This window comes from Amblyraja radiata, chromosome 12 (assembly GCF_010909765.2).
Source record: "Amblyraja radiata isolate CabotCenter1 chromosome 12, sAmbRad1.1.pri, whole genome shotgun sequence".
Classification (NCBI taxonomy): Eukaryota; Metazoa; Chordata; class Chondrichthyes; order Rajiformes; family Rajidae; genus Amblyraja; species Amblyraja radiata.
In genome coordinates, this window is record NC_045967.1 from 222,520 (window position 1) to 245,074 (window position 22,555).

The following is a 22,555-nucleotide window of genomic DNA, read 5'->3' on the forward strand; positions in this document are numbered from 1 at the left end:
CCTTTTCTTGGTCATAAAAGGTGGTGCTATTTTCTCTAGTTGTACCACAATCAGTTTGAAGAAATGTCCTGACCTGAAACGTGATCTATCCATGTCCTCCAGAGATGCTGCCTGACTCGCTGAGTTACACCAGCACTCTGGTATGTTTTTTGTTTGTTTGCTAGATGAAAAGACCGGTTAAACATCATTCCATGGATATGATGTATTGAATCAAAACTGATGAGCAATCCTCTCCTTTACAATTGTCCCTCCAAGGAAAGATCACGCCTCATCATGGAATTGTCTTTATAACAGGGTAATTTTGAGAAATACTGTAGCTGCTAATTTGCTAAAGTCACATTTTGTATTGGTTTAAAAGAATTTGCTGCAAAATGCAATTAGACCAGGAGGCCTCAAGGAAAGGAACATATTGTTTATTTGATATTTAAGAAGGAACTGCAGATGCTGGAAAATTGAAGGCAGACAAAAATGCTGGAGAAACTCAGCAGGTGAGGCAGCATCTGTGGAGCGAAGAAAATAGGCAACGTTTCGGGCCGAAACGTTGCCTATTTCCTTCGCTCCATAGATGCTGCCTCACCCGCTGAGTTTCTCCAGCATTTTTGTCTATCTTTGTTTATTTGATAACCTGCTTGCTCTGCTGGCACAGTTATAGGTCACATTGGATGGGACCAATGCTTGGAAGGTGGACCATAGCAGAGATGGTCGTGTAAGCTGCAGCAGCACCAAAAGGGCGTAGGGAGATGCTTTCATCTTCTAGGGTTTTTCTTTAGGGATTCATGTTGGATTGGCAGGAGAAAGGGGCTTGTGTGTTTATTTTTCTTCAGTTTAGTTTATTATTGTCGTGTGTACCGAGGTACTGTGGAAAGCTTTTTGTTGCTTTCTATCCAGTCAGTGAAAATAGTCTACATGATTCTACAGTCAAGCCAACCACAGTGTCCAGACACTGGATAAAGGATGTAACGTTTAGTGCAAGATATAGTCCGATTGATGATAGTTAGAAGGTCTCCAACGAGGTAGATGGGAAAGCCTTGATATTGTCACCAGAATACAAAAATTGTATGTGGGCTTAAGGGTTCTAGGAGATGGACTTGTTGAAGGTTCCTAGTCTGAGGTGTAAAAGGTGAATGAGACAAGAGAATATGCATCAGTCGTGCCTACGGCAGCTTCCTGTATAGTATTTGAAGGCTACAGTTTATACCTGAAAATGTCCTGTCATTTGGTGTCAGAGATATGCCGAGGTATAAGATTGCAACCTTCACGTGGTCCGCCCTGTTTCGACGAATGCAATCAACCCAGTGTGCACAATCAAATAAGATCAAATGGAACAAGTTGTCCTACAACTTTAGGCTGTGCACGCTATATGCAAGAAGAAGAAGAAGATATATGCCAGATCCTTTGAAAAGAAATTTATCGAGGAAGAAATAAAAAATACGGAAGTATTTCTTCCTGAATGATCTGAATTTTACCACAATGTTAGATTTAGAGGAAAATGAAAAGTAAATTTGAAAGAGAATACGATAATTGGAATATTGTCTACCTTATTTAAAAATAATGCTGTACATGTTTTTTTCATGAAAGTACCAATATGTTTTTGGTGTTTATAGTTAATGACAACCTTGGAACAAGTAGTAATAAGCAATAAATACATCTTTCCAGTTTTATTGACCCAAGAATAATTTTATAAACTTTTCGCCATATGTTTCATGCTTTGTAATGAACATTTGGATATCAAATGTATATCTACATTTTTAATAATCGATTTCCATTAATAATTAGAACATTGGTAAGGTGGAAACTTGGGTTCTGAAGAACATTGATGTTTTGGCGTGAAGGGATTGAAGGTTTGACTTGATGATTTATGCCACAGATGGCTGTGCAGGCCAAGTCATTGAGAATTTCTAAAGTGAACATTGACAGATTCTTGATTAGTAAGGGTGTGAAAGGCAGGATAATGGGGTTGAGAGGGAAAGATAAATCAGCCATGATTGAATGATGGAGTAGGCTTGATGGGCCGAATGGCCTGATTCCGCTCCTATGATGTAGGAACTTATGAATTATGGATCAACTTGTTGGTTATAATAGTCCTGTTTCAAATAAATTATTGATTCTTTCAATTGTAATGCAACTGTATTTAGAAGTTTGAGTTGACACATAAGTCATTCTGAACACTGTAAAGTAGTGATTGCGATAGCAAACCTTTTCCAGGAGCTAACTCTGGAGAACGCATGAAATCACTCCCGACCTTCGCGGGACCGTCACAGCTCAACAAGACCACGAGGTCGCGTAATTTGCGTGCCAAGGACACGTAAGTGGGACAGGCCCTTAACTCAGCGGGTCAGGCAGTATTTTTCCAGCACTTTGTGTCTATCTTTGGTACAAAACCAGCGTCTGCTGTTCTTTGTTTCGACAGGAAATGCTGGGATGAGGCAGCACTTGTGAGTTAATGTTTCAGGTCAATGGCTTTCAGTTGTTACTTCATTGTGATTGTATCTAGTCTTTGTCATCTTCCCAGCTGTCATGTTTGTGTGGATGTAGAACAAATATGAAGGGAAAGTAAAAGTTTTTTTTTTAAAGAAACTAAATAGGGTTCAAAAGCTTCGAGACTCTGGTAATCCGTGGCTGAGTTACAGTTTGGGCTGAGTCACGGAAAACTAATGAGTTACTGTATAACTGTACACGCAAGGAACTGCAGATATTGGTTTACAAAAAAAGACACAGAGTGCTGGAGTAACTCAGCAGCTCAGGCAGCATCTCTGGAGAACATGGATCAGTAATGTTTCAGGTCGGGATCCTTCATTCTCAATTTAATGTCCATATGAGCATCATGTGAAGTAAGAATTTACTTACACTGGTATTAATGAGCTACACTGAATCTGAGGGAGGAACGCTGTCATTTAGTCCATCTGTAAATCAATAGCCACTCTCCTTGGTTCATTGAGGAATGGACAATAAAAACAGACATGCAGCAATGTAAAAATCCAGTGAGCAAATAAGTAAAACCAAACCATTAACCTTCCATGCCTTGATGTGCACCCACCCCTCAGGAGCAGGAACTGGGCGAGATGTCACAGAACCAACACCAATGGATTTTTACGCATGAGCCTCTTGGGTTGAATTTTCTCCCGGAGCAAAGAAAACAATTGGGTTATTTACTTTCAAAATATTATATTGAAAATTAGAATTTTTAATCTGAATCCTTGCCAATGTACCATCTAGGTTACATAATGGCCTTGAATTTTTGTTCTGGTTTCCAGAGCAATGGTGTTTGGTGTTATCAGTTGCCTAGCAACCTGGACAGACCTTGTATGTAAATTTGATGTTGTGAAAATGTTTGAAATATTCTTGCTTTATTTTGTAGCTTGATTATTTCGCTGGCTTGTAGATGTGGTCTAATTGCTGATTTTAAGCAATCTTGTCCAATTGACCAATTGACAGCATATCCACTGGTCATTGTTCCCTTCATTGTTTGTGAGGGCAACAGTCCATGATGCCATTATCATCTCTGGTCTGTGTACAGTTGTCCACTATGTCTGGGAGTGCATGTGTTTCTCCTGGCTAGAGGAGAAGGACGTCGGTTTGTTGGAACTGCTCCAGTATATCCCGCGTGTGGGCCGACCGGCCATTGGTCTTTGAATAATGGCGCCAAAACATGGCGGCGCCTGTATGTGTAATATATGCAAAATGAATGTCACTGTGCAGTTGCACATGTGACAAATTAATCACCGTTGAACCATCGGATACTCTCTTTCCCCTCCATAGCTCCAAGATATGGTGAAAGTTTAATTGATACTGCCAAGTATCCCAACTTAAGATGGAAAGCAGGAGAAAGCTGCAGGAGGTACTGAGAATATAGGTCGCAGGAAATAAGTGCAGAAAGGGACGTAGGGGAATTCTCTGAAAGTCAACATGGTCTCAATGGGAAGAATGGCCTCTCCAATGTCATTAGCAACACCTCCCCATTTCAGTCCTTGCCTTTACTACACAACAATACATTTTGAACTTCCTGTTTAATGTTGACTTCCTCATTTTTTGACATGCGTTCACTCTGCAGTCTCTTGCGTGCACAATGTTAAAATAAATCAGATCTAAAAAATGATTGTACAGTTACTAGTTGTTCAGCATGTGGACTCTGCATCCTTGATTATATTTTCGGAAGAGGGAGCAATATTTTGTTTCAATTTTCTTAAATCTGTTTGCATATGGGAAAAAAGGGAAAAAAATTGTTCGGCGCGGACTTGTAGGGCCGAGATGGCCTATTTCCGTGCTGTAATTGTTATATGGTTATATGGTTATATGGTTATATGGTTGGTGATCTTACTAGAGTGGGAATGAGTCTCACAGGGAGAATGAAAGGCTACAGAAGTTGAATTGATTGAGCAAGATGCGTGATGAAGGCAGTGGAATTGGAATTGGGGCAAGTAACCTTGTCTGAGTGGGAACGACAATTGCTTAAGTTGAGTTTCAGGTTTCTTTAAGCACAGTAATATCTGTTTTGGCATCTTGTAGATGAGGTGGTCTGCAACAGATCTTAGTTCTGCGTCTGCAAATCCCATTTCCTCAAAATGTTGCTTCAGTTAAAACCAACAATGTAACCGCGATCCACGGCACGGGGCCATGATCCTGCATGAGACCACACAAGGATTTTCCCATGCAAAGTGCTTTAGACTAGCAGGGATATCAAAAGCCTCCCCATTTCATCCACAGCGGGGAGAGTAGAACAGAGTGATTTTTCTGCAGGATTTCAGCTGGTTATGAAAGATATATTGTACAATGGGTGGATGGGCAACAACCACCATTAACAAATTAACAAGATACAGGAATGAGAAGCATCAGTTAGGTGGAGAGGTTGGGGAATCTGCATTGTTTTCCTTGGAGCACAGAATATTTGAGAGAGATGTTTGGGATGCCATTGTGAGAAAATAGCCAAACAATTTCAGATCACAGGAGGGTTTCTGATCAAGAGTTAAAGTTTGAACATAAATGATAAAGAAATCAGAGGTGTGCCTAGTATAATAATGAGTAGGGTATGGTGATTACATGTATTTGGGGACTCAGAAGGTCATAGAATTATACAGCATAGCAACAGTGAAGGCCTTCGGCCCAATTTGTCCAAGCTGACCAAGATGCACCATCTGCACTAGTCTTACCTGCCAGCGTTTTGCTCATATCCCTCTATAGGGCCTGTCCCACTTTCACGACCTAATTCACGACCTTTTTTACTCGTGGACATTTTTCATCATGCTAGAAAATCGCCCCGACCTACTTGATGCCACGAGTACCTATGACTAGCATCACGGCCTGCTACGACCTGCCTACGACCTCTCTACGACCTCCTATGAACTCGTGACGACCATGCTGCGAGTATGAGTCAAGGGCAAACTCAGCAGAGGTCGTGAAAGTGGGACAGGCCTTTAAACCTTCCCGAAGGTTTTTTCCTGAGGTCTACCATATAGTGTAATGAGAGAATATTAAACAACATATAGAGAACATTGGATCAGGCAAGATCTGTTAGTGTGGATTGAGGAGGAATAAACATGACATTTTTAGTTTGGGCGATTATGAATAGTGGGATCTTGGGGTGATTGCTGGTCCATCAGGTTTTCATAATCTACATGAATTATTTGGATCAGGGGATCAAGTGAAATATATCATGGGTTATATTGGAATATATGTCTTTCTTTTAAAATCTTTTTAATAGTTTTTTTTCAAAAACAAAAAACAACAAAAAGAATAATGATAAACATAACAATGATATTGATACATAGGGATCAGGATTACATTAATAACAGGTATAACCTAAATATGAGTCCAGTGTCAAAATGCACATAGAATATAGACCTCCCGGTCTCTATGTCAATATAGTTAAATGTTTAAAATAAACCTTATATATAAAAAAAAAATAAGATAAAAAGAAAAAAAAGAAAAAAAAGAGAAAAAAGGAAAAAACAAAACCCCCCTAAATTAGAAAAAAAAAAAGCAAAACAGAATCGGGCTGCAAATAATGTCAACAATTTAAATCCCTGTTTGTCGTCAAGTCCGTTCCACCGTATAAAGGTAAAATAATTATTATAACGGTTGGAGAGGGGAACGATGGAACGGACTTGACGACAAACAGGGACTTAAATTGTTGGAATATATGTCTGATTGGATAAGTACTAGGTGCCACTGCGGGATGTTGAGAGGCCTCAAAGGGATATGGACAGGCTAAATGAAGGACAGAACATGGCAGCTGGAATGTAACATGGAAAAACAAGGCCACCTATTTCTATAGACAAATCTAAATAAAAAAAATAGTGAGGTGTTGGCATTCAGTGACCTACGTATCCTAGTACACATGGAAGTGAAACTGACAAGGAAGAAGAGTTAGTCGTCTTTGCAAGAAGTTTTGAGTATAAGAGCAAGGACATCTTGCTTTAAGTATTAGCCGTGGGCACGGCTAATATATTGCCCACAGGTCTGGCCCCCTGTCCAAGGAAGATATGCTTGCAATAGTGGGACAATGTCAAAATTGAGCCATATTGATTACTGAGCTTAAGAATTTGTTTGATGAGGTACATAGACTTAAACAAGATGCATTTATATTCTAGAATTTAGACGAGGTGAGGCATAATTTTGTTGTGCAAAAATTGCAAAAAGTTTCCATTGAATTTAACAAAGTAGACGAAGGAACGATATTTTCACTGGGTTAGTTGACCGGAACCAGGGGTCACAGGTATAAAATAGCGGCTTGGGCATTTTGGACAAAATTGTAAAGAAATTTCCCCCCCAAAAAGTAGTCTGTATGGATTTCCTCATATAAGAGGACTGCGGGGGCTCAGTCATAGAATCATAGAAAGTAGAAAGTAGGTGCGAGAGTAGACCACCAGGTCCGTCGAGCCCGCACCGCCATTCACTCATGGCTGAACACTAAACAGACACACTTACCCACAAACAGTAGACACAAGACACATAACACAAGACACTACCCTCCCCTTTATACCGCTATCACCCCTCTCCACCCCAAGAACCGCGTGATCTCCTGGGGGAGGCAAAAAACCGGATAAAAACCCAGGTCCAATTCGGGAAAAAAATCCGGGAAATTCCTCTCCGACCCCAATCCAGGCGATCGACACTTGTCCAGGAGATCACTCAGGTCTACTATACTAACCATACCTAGGTCCATATCCCTGCCCTCTCCCCGTAGCCCCTTATCCCCTTGGCAGCTAAAAAACCATCTATTTTTGACTTAAATATATTTAACGTTTCTGCTTCCACTGCTCCCTGGGGCAGTGAATTCCACAAACTAACCACCCTCTGGGTGAAGAAGTTCTTCCTCATCTCAGTTTTAAAAGAGCCCCCCCTCACTCTGCAACTATGTCCCCTAGTTCTAGCCTCCCCGATCATTGGGAACATCCTCGGTGCATCCACCCGATCAAGGCCCCTCACGATCTTATACGTTTCAATGAGATCGCCTCTCATTCTTCTAAACTCCAAAGAGTAGAGTCCCAGCTTACTTAACCTTTCCTCATATGTCAATCCCCTCATTGCAGGAATTAATCTTGTAAACCTTCGCTGCACTGCCTCCAGGGCTAGTACATCCTTTCTTAAGTATGGACCCCAGAACTGTACACAGTATTCCAAATGTGGTCTCACTAATACCGTGTACAGCTGCAGCAAGACCTCCGTGTTTTTATACTCAATCCCCCTAGCAATAAAGGCCAAAACTCCATTGGCCTTCCTGATTGCTTGCTGCACCTGCATACTGACTTTTAGCGATTCATGTACTAATACCCCTAGATCCCTTTGCGTTGCATTACAACGCAGCTCCTCCTCATTTAGAAAATAACTCGCCCTATCATTTTTTTCCCCAAAGTGAATGACTTCACATTTATTAGTATTAAATTTCATCTGCCAAGTTGTTGCCCACTCACCTAGCTTATCTATATCCTTTTGCAGACTCTTCCTATCCTCCTCATCCCCTACTTTCCCTCCCATTTTCGTATCGTCCGCAAATTTTGATATATTACACTTGGTTCCCTCCTCCAAATCATTTATATAAATTGTGAACAACTGGGGTCCCAGCACCGACCCTTGCGGAACCCCGCTAGTTACCGGTTGCCATCCCGAGTATGAACCATTTATCCCCACTCTCTGCTTCCTATTCGTTAGCCAATCCTCTACCCATGCTAATATATTACCCCCAATCCCATAATTTTTTATTTTTAGCAATAGTCTCTTATGTGGCACCTTGTCAAAAGCCTTTTGGAAGTCCAAGTATACCACATCCACCAGTTCCCCTTTATCCACCCGGGTTGTTACTTCCTCAAAGAATTCGAGCAGATTCGTTAAACACGATTTCCCCTTCACAAAACCATGCTGGTTCTGTCTGATGAAGTCATGTTTATCCAAGTGGCCCGTTAGTGTTTCTTTAATAATTGTCTCCAACATTTTACCCACCACCGATGTTAGACTAACCGGTCTATAGTTACCCGCCTTCTGTTTACTTCCTTTTTAAAATATAGGTGTTACATTGGCCATTTTCCAATCCACTGGGACCGTTCCTGCCTCCAGGGAGTTTTGGAAAATTATCACCAATGCATCCACAATCCCCACTGCTATCTCCCTCAAGACCCTTGGATGTAATCCATCAGGCCCAGGGGATTTATCCTCCTTCAGTCTCATTAATTTCCCTAATACCACCTCCTTGGTGATCTTAATAGTATTTAGCTCCTCCATTCCTACCGCCTCCTGTTTATCCAGCGTTGGAATATTTTTTGTGTCTTCTATGGTGAAGACTGATACAAAATACTCGTTTAATGCCTTTGCCATTTCCATGTTCCCCACCAACAACTCTCCAGTCTCACCCTCCAATGGACCAACGTTCACCTTAGCCACCCTTTTTCTTCTTATATAGCTATAAAAACTCTTACTATTAGTTTTTATGTTGTTCGCTAAATTCCTTTCATAGCCTATTTTCCCCGTCTTAATTAGTCTCTTAGTTACTTTTTGCTGACCTTTAAATGCTTCCCAATCCTCTACCCTCCCACTACCTCTGGCTACCTTATATGCCCTTGCCTTCAGCCGAATACTATCCTTTATAGTTTTACTGAGCCATGGCTGACTGTTCTTACCCTTACCCCTTTTTGTCAATGAGTTTATTCACAACTAAGATAGACAATAGACAATAGGTGCAGGAGTAGACCATTTGGCCCTTCGAGCCAGCACCGCCATTCAATGTGATCATGGTTGATCATCCCCAATCAGTACCCTGTTCCTGCCTTCTCCCTTTATCCCCTGACTCCGCTATTTTAAGAGCCCTATCTAGCTCTCTCTTGAAAGCATCCAGAGAACCTGCCTCCACCACCCTCTGAGGCAGAGAATTCCACAGACTCACCACTCTCTGTGAGAAAAAGTGTTTCCTCGTCTCCGTTCTAAATGGCTTACTCCTTATTCTTAAACTGTGGCCTCTGGTTCTGGGCTCCCCCAACATCGGGAACATGTTTCCTGCCTCTAGCGTGTCCAAGCTGCACCCGCTGAGTTTCTCCAGCAATTTTGTGTACCTTAACAATCTTATATGTTTCAATGAGATACCCTCTCATCCTTCTAAACTCCAGAGTGTACAAGCCCAGCTGCTCCATTCTCTCAGCAGATGACAGTCCCGCCATCCCGGGAATTAACCTTGTAACCTACGCTGTAAACCTATGCTGCACTCCCTCAATAGCACGAATGTCCTTTCTCAAATTAGGGGACCAAAACTGCACACAATACCCCAGGTGTGGTCTCACTAGGGCTCTGTACAACTGCAGAAGGACCTCTTTGCTCCTATTAGATATTTCAACATTAAAGGAATAAGGTTGTCTTACAAAGATCTATCTGTGCAGTAAGTGTATACAGTATAAACCTGTGCTCTCTCCCTTTATCTTTTTTTAGAGATACAGCGCGGAAACAGGCCCTTCGTCCCACCGGGTCCGCGCCGACCAGCGATCACCGCACATTAACACTATCCTACACCCACTAGGGACAATTTTTACATTTACCAAGCCAATTAACCTACAAACCTGTACGTCTTTGGAGCGTGGGAGGAAACCGAAGTTCTGGGAGAAAACCCACGCAGATTAGGGGGAGAACGTACAAACTGGGTACAGACAGCACCCGTAGTCAGGATCGAACCCGGGTCTCCAGCACTGCATTCGCTGTAAGGCAGCAACTCTACCGCTGTGCCACCGTGACTGCTCTTCCTAGACCCTTACTCTTTCCCACCCACTGAGTGAAAATACAATCTTCATAGCGTTGAGCTGAGAGGCGAGAACACGAGCAAGAATTAGAAATATATGCATACAGGGGTAGGAAATTCCACTGCAATTCAACTGCTATAGGGAGAGGTTGATCAATTTAGGATTTAATTCCATGGAGTGCAGGAGGATGATGGGTAATCTTATAGAGGTGTGTATAAGATCATGAGGGGAATAAATAGGCTAACTGCACATAGACTTTTACCCGAGCAGGGGAATCAAGAACTAGAGGGTTTTTAGGTGAGAGGGGAAAGATTTAGTAGTAAACTTGAGGGAAAACTTTTTCACACAAAGAGCAATAGGGTATATAGAATGAGGCTGTGGCAGATACTATCATTTAAAAGACATTTAGACAGGTAGATAAGACATGTGGACATATCATCCTACATGGGTAGGAAAGGTTTAGAAAGATATGGGCCAAACATAGGTAGGTGGGACGTGTAAATGACTCTGAGCTTCTATCTATGAACTAGTTTTTCATAAGATAAGGGAAAACATATCAATTGCATCAACGTGGACTGCTCTGTGGAGGAGCACAGTTTATTTGGAGAGGATCGTATACTTGTGACAACTATTTGACTGCTTTGGGGATGTTATAATGTAGGAAATGGCCATTTTGTGCTTCTAGCAGTAAAGATGACCTGAGGCTCTGTTTTATTGGCATTCGATGTGGAATAAAATGTGGCTTTCCGTCTCATTGTTCACCAATGGCCACGGTGGCGCAGCGGTAGAGTTGCTGCCTTACAGCGCTTGCAGAGTCGGAGACCCGGGTTCGATCCCTACTACGGGTGCTGTCTATACAGAGTTTGTACGTTCTCCCCGTGACCGCGTGGGTTTTCTCCGAGATCGTTCATTTCCTCCTACGCTCCAAAGACGTACAGATATGTAGGTTAATTGGCTTGGTGTATGTGTAAAATTGTTCCGAGTGTGTGTAGGATAGTGTTAATGTGCAGGGATCACTGGTCGGTACGAACTCGATGAGTCGAAGAGCCTGTTTCCGCGCTGTATCTCTAAACTAAACTCAAACTAAATGTGTTGATGTCTAAATGCTGCATCTTTTCTGTTGTTGCAGATTACTCCTCCGCTGTGTCAAAGTTTTCACAGAGCCTGCATGCGTTCCAGTTTGAGTTCATTGGAGATACATTAACAGATGATGAGATTAATATCGGTAAGGAACTGAAGTGTTGCTATTTCTTTATGTAAATCATAGAAATAGTGATCTAAGGACTGTCCCATCAGTGTGAATGAATGAATGAACGATACTTTACTCCCGCATGTGTACACAAGGTATGCAAAGAGTTGCCACATATAGAGTGCTGACAAAGCACCAAAGTATTCCATTTAGTCCCCAGTGGTCCCCCTTTGTTCCCAGTGGTCCCCCACACGGGGTCTCCTTTTGTTTTTGGCTGGGCGTCAGGCTTCCGGCACCTATGCGGGCGGGCCTGTCTGACCTCCTGCACTGACCGCCGGTCCCTTCCTCCACCGCCGGCCCGTCCTTGACATCAACCGGGGGCGCCCCCCTCCACCGCAGGCCCGTCCTCGAAGGAGTTTAGTTGAATATTTTCCTTTGGACAAAACACTGATGGCTTCTGAATAGGAATCCATTTGCGAAGAGGTTGAGTCCAACAAGTCGCACACAATTTGCAAGATGGTTTATTGTCTCTTGTCAGTTGAGCTTTCTGCCTGGTTAGGGGTCTCAACCCAAAACATCACCTATCCATGTTCTCCAAAGATGCTGCCTCTCTCGCTGACTTACTCCAGCACTTTTGACCTTATTAGGCTGACATTTTACTGAATTATTTTGGATAAATTATATTTTTTTTCTTTCTATAAGCACCTGTCTTAATAGAGCAATTTGGGAGGAGGATCAGTGAAACATAGAACACAGAATAGTACAGCACAGAAACAGGCCCTTCGGCCCACAGTGTCTTTGCCGAACACAATGCCGAGATACATTAACCTCCACTGCCTGCACATGATCCACACTGTTCCATACCCAAAGGCCCTGGCATTAACTCCTTCTGCACTTTTAGTCACAACAATCTCCAGGAGCTGATCTACGACTGTTCTCAAGCGGTGGAGATTCCTATGTTACCATTGAGTCAATTAAAAATCTTGGCTTCTTAGAGGCATACCTTTGACAAAGTTCACCTCTTTGCAAGACCAGGTTATTTTGGGAGAGTCCACAACCATTTACTCCGGCTAGGAATGAACTCCATTCTTGCTTACTTCTAGAGCATTGGCTCTCCATGGAGAAGGTGATGATGAGCTGTCACTTTGAACCACAGCTGCTTCGAGGACAGAATGGTCCTCGTACTACTGCTGAGTCGGGAATTTCCATGTTTAGACCAGTGGACTGGAAACGAGTGGTGGTATTGTTAGAATTGAGGATAATGTGAGACTTCTGAAGAGAATGGTGGAACCTTGCTGGTTGTGGTTATGGATTTGTGAGGGGGTTGTCTTGCTGCAGTCACGGTCTGCAGCGTTTGGGATACGGTATTGGGTCCAATAGAACAGGCTGCTTTATCCAGGATGGGATAATGATGAATTATTAGAGTGTTGTGTGCTTGCCCTGTCAAGTGGAAAGTGTTTCATCTGGTCTCCATGTGCAGAGAGATTTCTGCAGTTCTTCCGATACTATTTAGTTGGAACAACAGATGAGACAACGATCTTAACACTGTGATGCTAAAATGTAAATTTTCAGGAGAAAATGCTGGAAATGCATGGCAGATGAGGCAGTATCCATCAGTTAATGGGGTGGAATTTCATCTGCTTGATGCCTGCGGCCTGAGCTATGGGCAGTACAATGGCACAGTAATAGAGCTAGTGTCTCTTCGCTCCAGTGAGCTGGATTCGTTAGTGATATAGTTACAGAGCAGGAGCCAGGTCATTCGGCCAACCGAGTCCGCGCTGACCACCGATTACCCCTTATACTAGCACTATCCTGTGCACTAGGGACAATTTTTACTGAAGCCAATTAACCTACAAAGTCAAAAGTCAAAGTCAAATTTATTTGTCACATGCAGCAACTAAGGTACAGTGAAATGAATTTGCCAGCAGCGAAACTGTTGAAAAAAAGAACACACAATATACAATAAAATCCAACACAAACATCCACCACAGCATTCTTCACTGTGGTGGAAGGCAACAAAGTTCAGTCAGGCCTCCTCCTTTGTTCACCCGTGGTCGGAGCCATAAACCCTCGGTAGTCGCCGCTACAGGCGGCCGGATGTACAGGCCCTCTCGTCGGGATGATTGAAACTCCGACTTCGGGACGGTTGAACACACTCTGCGGCATGGAGAGCCCGAATCGGCCACTTTCCCACTGGAGACCATGGCTTCAGGATGCTATAGGCCGCAGGCCAGCGGTCGGAGCTCTTCTCCGGCGATCCCCGGCAAGGGATCGCAGACTCTGTATGGTATGTCCATGCCACGCCCGCGGTTAGAAGCTCCACGGACTACAGCCCCATGATGCCAATGTCGCCAAGGGTTCGCCCCCACTCCGCGATGGAAAAGTTCACGCTGCGCCCGCTGCTGAAGCTCTGGGCCCGACTCCGGGAAAGGCTGCACCAATCCAAGCTGTTAGGCTGCGAGAGTAGAGTCGGAGAAGCGACATGGAAAAAGTCGCCTCTCCCTCGAGGAAGCGACTTAAAAACGGTTTCCCCCCTTCCCCCATCACCCCCCACATAAGATACACCGAGAGACACTAAAACAAACATTCGGACATACCAAAAAAAACAAAGAAAGTCGAAATAACAAACACGCTGCTGGCAGGGCAGCCGACTCGCAGCGCCCTAAACTCGCAGCGCCCGACTCGCAGCGCCCCAAACCTGTACGTCTTTGGAATGTGGGTGAAAGTTAGAGCACCTGAAAAAAAACCATGTGGTCGAAGGGAGAACGTACAAACTCTGTACAGACAGCACCCACATTCAGGATCGAACCCGGCTCACTGGCGCTGTAAGGCAGCAACTCTACCACTGTGCAAATGAGCCAATTCAGTCTTGATCTCTGGCACCATGAGTGCGCAGTTTGCATGTTTTCTCTGTGACTGAATGGGTTTCATCAGGGGTACTGTTCTTCTTCTTCAAGTTCAAGTTCAAGTGAGTTTATTGTCATGTGTCCCTGTATAGGACAATGAAATTCTTGCTTTGCTTAAGCACACAGAAAATAGTAGGCATTTACTACAAAACAGATAAATGTGTCCATATACCATGATATAAATATATACACACATGAATAAATAAACTGGTAGTGCAAATAACAGAAAGTGGTTGCTAATAATCAGAGTTTTGTCCGAGCCAGGTTTAATAACCTGATGGCTGAGGGGAAGTAGTTATTCCTGAACTTGGTTGTTGCAGTCTTCAGGCTCCTGTACCTTCTACCTGAAGGTAGCAGGGAGATGAGTGTGTGGCCAGGATGGTGTGGGTCTTTGATGATACTGCCAGCCTTTTTGAGGCAGCGACTGCGATAAATCCCCTCGATGGAAGGAAGGTCAAAGCCGATGATGGACTGGGCAGTGTTTACTACTTTTTGAAGTCTTTTCCTCTCCAGGGCGCTCAAATTGCCGAACCAAGCCACGATGCAACCGGTCAGCATGCTCTCGACTGTGCACCTGTGGAAGTTAGAGAGAGTCTTCCTTGACAATCCGACTCTCCGTAATCTTCTCAGGAAGTAGAGGCGCTGATGAGCTTTTTTGATAATTGCGTTAGTGTTCTCGGACCAGGAAAGATCTTCAGAGATGTGCACGCCCAGGAATTTGAAGTTCTTGACCCTTTCAACTATCGACCCGTTGATATAAATGGGGCTGTGGGTCCCCCTCCTACTCCTTCCAAAGTCCACAATCAGTTCCTTGGTTTTGCTGGTGTTGAGGGCCAGGTTATTGCGCTGGCACCATATGGACAGTTGCTCGATCTCTCTTCTGTACTCTGACTCATCCCCATCAGTGATACGCCCCACAATAGTGGTGTCGTCAGCGAACTTGATGATGGAGTTCGCACTGTGGTTCGCTACGCAGTCATGGGTATAGAGTGAGTACAGCAGGGGGCTGAGCACGCAGCCTTGAGGTGCTCCCGTGCTGATTGTTATTGAGGCTGACACATTTCCACCAATACGAACAGACTGTGGTCTGTGGACGAGGAAGTCGAGGATCCAGTTGCAGAGGGATGCGCAGAGACCCAGTTCTGCGAGTTTGGTAACCAGTTTGGAGGGGATGATTGTGTTAAATGCCGAGCTGTAATCAATGAATAACAGCCTGACATATGAGTTTTTGTTGTCCAAGTGGTCCAGTGCGGTGTGGAGGGCCAGCGAGATCGCATCCACCGTTGATCTGTTGTGGCGGTACGCGAACTGCAGTGGGTCCAGGTTTTTGTCGATGTAGGAGTTGATTTGCTCCATGATCAACCTCTCAAAGCACTTCATCACCACCGGCGTTAGTGCCACTGGTCGATAGTCATTGAGGCACGTCACCTTACTCTTCTTGGGCACCGGTATAATTGATGCCCTTTTAAAGCAGGTGGGGACCTCAGACCTCAGAAGTGAGAGGTTGAAAATGTCCGTAAAAACTCCCGCCAGTTGGTCCGCACAGGTTTTTAGAACACGGCCGGGTATACCATCAGGTCCAGGTGCTTTTTGGGGGTTCACCCCTCTGAAGGATTTCCTGACATCGGCCTCTGTGACTGAGACTGAAATGCCATCACAGCGAATGGGGGATCGGGAAGGCACATCAGTATTCTCCCTGTCAAAGCGTGCGTAAAATGCATTGAGCTCGTCAGGGAGTGATGTTACACCGGCATTCGAGCTGCCTCCTGGTTTTGCCTTGTAGGAGGTGATTGCATTCAGACCCTGCCACAGCTGCCGAACATCTGTCTCGTCCTCCAGTTTGGAGCAGAAGTCCCTTTTGGCCTTTTTGATGGCCTTACCAAGGTCGTATCTGGTCTTCATGTAGGCCACTGTATCATTGGAGGTGAATGCCCTGTGTCTGGACTTCAGGAGAGTGCGGATCTCAAAGTTCATCCAAGGTTTCTGATTGGGAAACACTCGGAAGGTTTTTGTAGGGATGCAGTCCTCCACACATTTCTTTATGAAGTCTGTAACGACTGTGGCATATTCGTTCAAGTCCGTTGCCGAGTCCTTGAACATTGCCCAGTCTACAGACTCCAAACAGTCCTGGAGTTGTTCCTCTGCCCCCCCCCCCCCCCGACCAGCTCTGTGTCTTCTTCTTCTTCTTCTTCTTCCATATTCCAAAAATGGTTCTGTGGTTACTTGGCTGCTGTCAGTTGCCCCCAACGTGTGGCGTGTGGTAGAATATTGGGGGAGTTGATGGGGATATGTATAATGCCAGCATTATCCCCATCTATTGGGAGCTGGGCTTGCAGGCCTTGGGCATGGTGACATGTAACAGTGTGGCAGCTGGCAGCACTCGAAGAATGTTGTGAGCAACCATGGCAGACCTGGCCCAGAATGTCCAGCTGCTAAAGCTGGTAGTGTTACTGAAAGCTTTTTTAACCTCAGTCATTCAAGAATACCTGGAACTGTTCAAAATTTAAACAGGAAAATTATATATACTGATTTTTAAAAAACCATCTTGGCATCCTATAAATACAACCTTGCATGGAAAATAATTAAAACCATTGAAAGTAATGAATGGAAACCATTGCCTTTTGTCCATTTGCTGATTTCTATCAATCACCGGCCGGCGCCATCAGCGATGGCAGCTTCGCCAACAGTCTGTCTGTCTTTTCGTCTTTTTGTTATTTTTAGTGTGTTTTAAATGTATATGTGTCAATGTTCTCTGGTTTGTTTTATGCAGGGGATGGGGGAGGGGCCGGGGGAAAGCGATTGTTTTCCGGATCTTATCTCTGGTCACTCTGCGGCCTAACATGGAGCTGGCGGCCTTGCTCGAGACTGACTTTGAGCCCCACCGCGGGGCTGTGGACTTACCATCGGTGCCTGTGATCCCTTGCATTGGGATCGATGATCCAACCGCGCGCGGCCTGCGGATTTCAACATCGAGGAGCTCGCTGTCTCGGGGAGAGACTGATGTCGGGAAGCTCCAAGCCACACGAGGTTTGACCAGCCCTGATCCGGGGTCCGATCGCCCAGTGCAGGGAGCTGAGATCGCCCAGTGCAGGGAGGGCTCAACCGCCGGCTGCGGGAGCCAAGATCGCCCTGACAACGGAAAGTTTGAGTGCCCCGACTGCGGGAGAACAAATAAGGGAAGAAGTTTGGACTTTTTTTGCCTTCCATCACTGTGGAATGTGGGGGAGTCGTAGTGGTGGATGTTTATGTTAAAAATGTATTTGGGTGTCTTGTTGCTCTTTATTGGTATAACTGTGTGGCAAATCAAATTTCTCGTATGTTGCAAACATACTTGGCTAATAAAAGACTATCATGATTATGAATGAGGTGGCAGTCACATTAGCTCTTTGCATGTTTTGTAACCTTTTGCAACTGGAGACTTGGCTTCCTCTTCAACAGACCACAATCAGGGTGGATCTGTAACACCATCTCCCCCCCCCCCCCCCCCCCCCCCACTGACCTTCAACACAGATGCACCTCAGGGTTGCGTGCTGAGTCCCCTTGCTCTACTCTCTTGGCACCCACCACTGTGGTAAAGCACTGCTCTAAAGCCGACAACACCACGGTGGTTGTCTGATTCACGGGGGTGGTGAGGAGACAGATCAGACACGGATTGAGAGGTTCTGCAACGGTTACAGCACCAACCAAGATGGCGGCCAACACAGGCGGCTACTTGCGTGCTAGCCACAGAAGTCAATCTACAAACTCATATTACAATCTCTCCACACTTTTAAAATTACCCACGATTGTTGTGCCAGGTTTAGTACAAACCACATCATGAAGTACGCAGATGACACAACAGTGGTGGGCCTTATCTGGGACGACAATGAACTGGCTTACAGGGAGGAGGTGAAACAACTGCTGGACTGGTGCAACACGAACAATCTGATCCTGAATGTTGACAAAACAAATGAGGTCATCGTTGACTTCAGGAGAAACCGGCACAGTCACACACCACTACACATTAATGACATCGATGTGGAGCTGGTCAGTAGCACTAAGTTCCTGGGGGTGCAGATCACTAACAGTCTGACCTGGTCAAAAAACATCACAACATTAGTTAAGAGAGCGTTGCAGCGGTTGCACTTTCTGCACCGAATGAGAGGAGCTCACCTCCCCCATCCCGTCCTCACCACTTTCTACAGGGGCACCATAGAGAGCATTTTGACCAGCTGCATCTCTGTCTGGTTTGGGGACTGCAAAGCCTCCAACATGAAGTCCATGCAGAGAGTGGTGAGGATGGCTGAAAAAATCATCGGGACTTCTCTCCCCTCAATCGGGGACATTGCAAGCAAACGTTGCTTGTCTAAGACCAGCAGTATTATAAAGGACCCCACACATCTCCATCATGGACTGTTCACACTGCTGTCCTCGGGCAAAAGATATCGTAGCATAAGGAGCAGAACGTCAAGGTTTTGCAACAGCTTCTTCCCACGAGCCATCAGACTCTTGAATGCCATGTAATGTGCCACCACCATTATCTATTTTATCTTTTTATCCATTTTATCTTTTTATCCATTTTATCTATTCTGTAATTTTGTGTTGCACGGGGAGCCAGATGCAATGATATTTCGTTTAGAATTGCATTTATTGATGTATTTCTGAATGACAATAAAGTTTTGATCGATTGATTGATTGATTGATTGATCTCTACTCCTACATCAACATTTCCTACTTTAACTATGATCCTTGACTGGACTTTACTGGCTTTACCTTGCACTAAATGTTATTCCCTTATCATGTATCTATACACCGTAAATGGATTGATTGTAATCATGTATTGTGTTTCTGCTAACTGGTTGGCACGCAACAAAAAGCTTTTCACTGTACCTCGGTACACGTGACAATAAACTAAACTGTGCTGAACTGAACTGAACCTCTTGCAAGAAGCTGCAGAGAGTGGTGGATGGCCCAGTCTATCGTGGGCAATGCGCACTGCCCCCCCATTATCAAACTCTAGAACATGCATCTATCATCAACGATCCCCACCATCCAGTCCATGTCCTCTTCTCATTGCTACCTGTGGGCAGGAGGTACAGAAGCCGGAAATCCCACTCCACCAGGTCTAGGAACAACTACTTTCCTACAGCTATCAGGTTCTTGAACCATCGCGCACAACCCTAATCTTTCCTCAACAATAGGACACTACAATCCATCTCTTCCACTTATTATGTCTAATTCTGCATTGCACCCATGCCTTTTGTGCACAGGTTTTTAAATACTTTTTTACTGACGCAGAATATTGTCTAATTTATGTATAATTTAGGCTCGTGTGTGTGGTCTGAGTGTATGAGCTTTTGATGCTGTTGCAAACAAGATTTTCATTGTACCTCATATTACTTGTGCACGTGACAATAAACAAAACTTGGATGCGATTTATTGGATGCTCTTCCCCTGCTCCAGTTTTTGCACTCTTTCCATCTTACAGGAATCTACTTGTAGTTCAATTAAGGGCCTGTCCCACTTGGGCGTCATTTGCGCGTCACGCAGGTGGCGCGCAAAGTTTTTGTGAATCCCAAAATCCTGGGGTGCCACGCACGACCGCCCGTCACTGCCTACGTCACCATGCACCATGCGCGCGTAATGGACGCCATGGGCGCATAATGCACACCATGCGCGCGTATTGCACGCCCAATTGGGACAGGTCCTTTAGAGTAAGGATAGCAGGATTCAAGTCTCACATGGGCTCAGCTTCCAGCTGCAAGAAACTCGGGCAAAATATTTCTAGTGTAATTTGCACTCTTTTGGATATTTTCTCCACCTACCATGATGGGAACAAAGACTGTAATATAGTGGAAAACTTTGGGCAGATACATATGCAGGTGAATGCTGTACTAGATCACTGCTTGTGAAGTAGGGGTGAATTAATTATTTCCAGAACTAATCTACCACTATGATATTGGGAAACCATGAGACATTGAGGTTGGCGGCAGTATTCAGAATGGGAACAAAAACAAAGTTTTTGACCATTCCCTTTGGATTTCTGTTGATGTATGTTTTTAACCACATCCTCCTCTTCTAGAGGCTTGAATGTCTCTGGATTGCTTAGGTGCGGTCGTATGGGTGGTGGGGCGTATGGGTGGTGCGGGTGTATGGGTGGTGCGGGCGTATGGGTGGTGCGGGCGTATGGGTGGTGGGGCCGTATGGGTGGTGCGGGCGTATGGGTGGTGGGGCCGTATGGGTGGTGCGGGCGTATGGGTGGTGCGGGCGTATGGGTGGTGCGGGCGTATGGGTGGTGCGGGCGTATGGGTGGTGCGGGCGTATGGGTGGTGCGGGCGTATGGGTGGTGCGGGCGTATGGGTGGTGCGGGCGTATGGGTGGTGCGGGCGTATGGGTGGTGCGGGCGTATGGGTGGTGCGGGCGTATGGGTGGTGAGGTCGTATGGGTGGTGAGGTCGTATGGGTGGTGAGGTCGTATGGGTGGTGCGGGCGTATGGGTGGTGCGGGCGTATGGGTGGTGGGGGCGTATGGGTGGTGGGGCCGTATGGGTGGTGCGGGCGTATGGGTGGTGCGGGCGTATGGGTGGTGCGGGCGTATGGGTGGTGCGGGCGTATGGGTGGTGCGGGCGTATGGGTGGTGCGGTCGTATGGGTGGTGCGGGCAGGTTATTTGCCTGAACGGCAAAGGTTTAGACATGGATATCAATAAGACCTCGGCCACTCATCTGTACAATTGATGATCTCTGATGGAAACATTCTCAAGATGGAATGTGGGAGGTTGAGGGGAGACTTGGTAGAAGTATGTAAAATTATGAGAAGCACAGATTGTGTAGACACTCGGAACCTTTTTCCCAGGGTGGAAATGTCCAACACTAGAGGCCATAGCTATAATGTGACAGGGGCAAAAATATAGTGGATGAGGAACAGCACCTCATATTTCTCTTGGGTAGCTTACACCCCAGCAGTATGAACATTGACTTCTCTAACTTCAAATAGCCCTTGCTTTCCCTCTCTCTCCATCCCCTCCCCCTTCCCAGTTCTCCCACCAGTCTTACTGTTTCCGACTACATCTTATCTCTGCACTGCCCACTCCCCTGACATCAGTCTGAAGAAGGGTTTCGACCCAACATGTCACCCATTCCTTCTCTCCAGAGATGCGGCCTGTCCCGCTGAGTTACTCCAGTATTCTTCGAAAATATATTGGAGATGTGCGGCGAAAACCTGGAACGCATTGCCAGAGGTGGTGGTGGAAGCAGATACGATAGTGGCTTTTAAGAAGTTTTGAGATAGGCATACACCTTGGCAGGGAATGGAGGGATATAGATCACCATTTAAGGCAGAGACAGATAGATTCTTGATTAGTACGGGTGTCATGGGTTATGGGGAGAAGGCAAGAGAATGGGGTTAGGAGTGAGATATATCAGCCATGATTGAATGGGGGAGTAGTCTTGGGGCCGAATGGCCTAATTCTGCTCCTATCACTCATGACCTTATGACCTGCGAGTTAGTACAATCAGTTCATCATGTTCGGCACAAACATTGTGGGCCGAAGGACCCGTGTACTGTCTATGTTTCACTGTGCTAAGGTGCGATCTAGATGTCAGATATTTCAGAGTTATGCTGTCTAGTTGGGCAGTGAGCAGGTGCTATAGACCTGCACGGGAAGGTAGACGCTCCCGCCCCCACGAGTCTTGGGCAGATGGGGCTCGTCAGCCTGGGAAGGCAGTCCATCTAGGAGAGGGAAAACTCTGATTTAAAACCTCCACTGCATTGTGGCCATATCCAGTCATGGAAAAGGCTCCAGGAGTAAAACTCAAGAAAATCCGGAGTCGGAGCCCCTAAGGCAGTTTGTCGTTGTCTACAACCTCGCTCTGGCAGCTCCTGCGATGGCGCTGGTGCCAAACTGTAACGGCCCTGCTGTTCCTTTGGATCGATCAGCGACGTGGAGAGGGGGGACGTGCTGCATGGGCAACAGCCTGTCCTCCATATGACATCGCCCAGGCTTGAATCCGAGAGGGGGGCCTACTACTACTAAGCTGTCTAGGGTTGTATAACCTAGGATGTGGCTTCAGAATAAGGGGCTGCTCACTTTGTGGTCGCGAGGAGTTTTCTTTAGAATTTTCAGATCCACAGAGGTTATGTCATTGTATATATTCAAGACACAGACAGATTCTGAAGAGTCAGAGAACCATTGTGTGGATTGTGCAGGGATGTTGAGACCAGACTGGTTACAGTATTGCATGCTGAAGCAACTCAAGGGGCTCTTGGGC

The 22,555-nt window shown here is 45.3% G+C and overlaps 1 protein-coding gene across 2 annotated transcripts in view; it reads left to right on the forward strand.

Moving 5' to 3' along the window:
- The window catches only part of ophn1 (oligophrenin 1), a 281,908-nt gene that overhangs the window by 82,702 nt on the left and 176,651 nt on the right, over nt 1-22,555 (forward strand). For both annotated transcript variants that reach the window (XM_033030095.1, XM_033030094.1), the window contains exon 2: nt 11,344-11,439. In XM_033030095.1, coding sequence (XP_032885986.1) covers nt 11,344-11,439 — 96 coding nt within the window. The remainder of the gene's footprint in view (nt 1-11,343; nt 11,440-22,555) is intronic.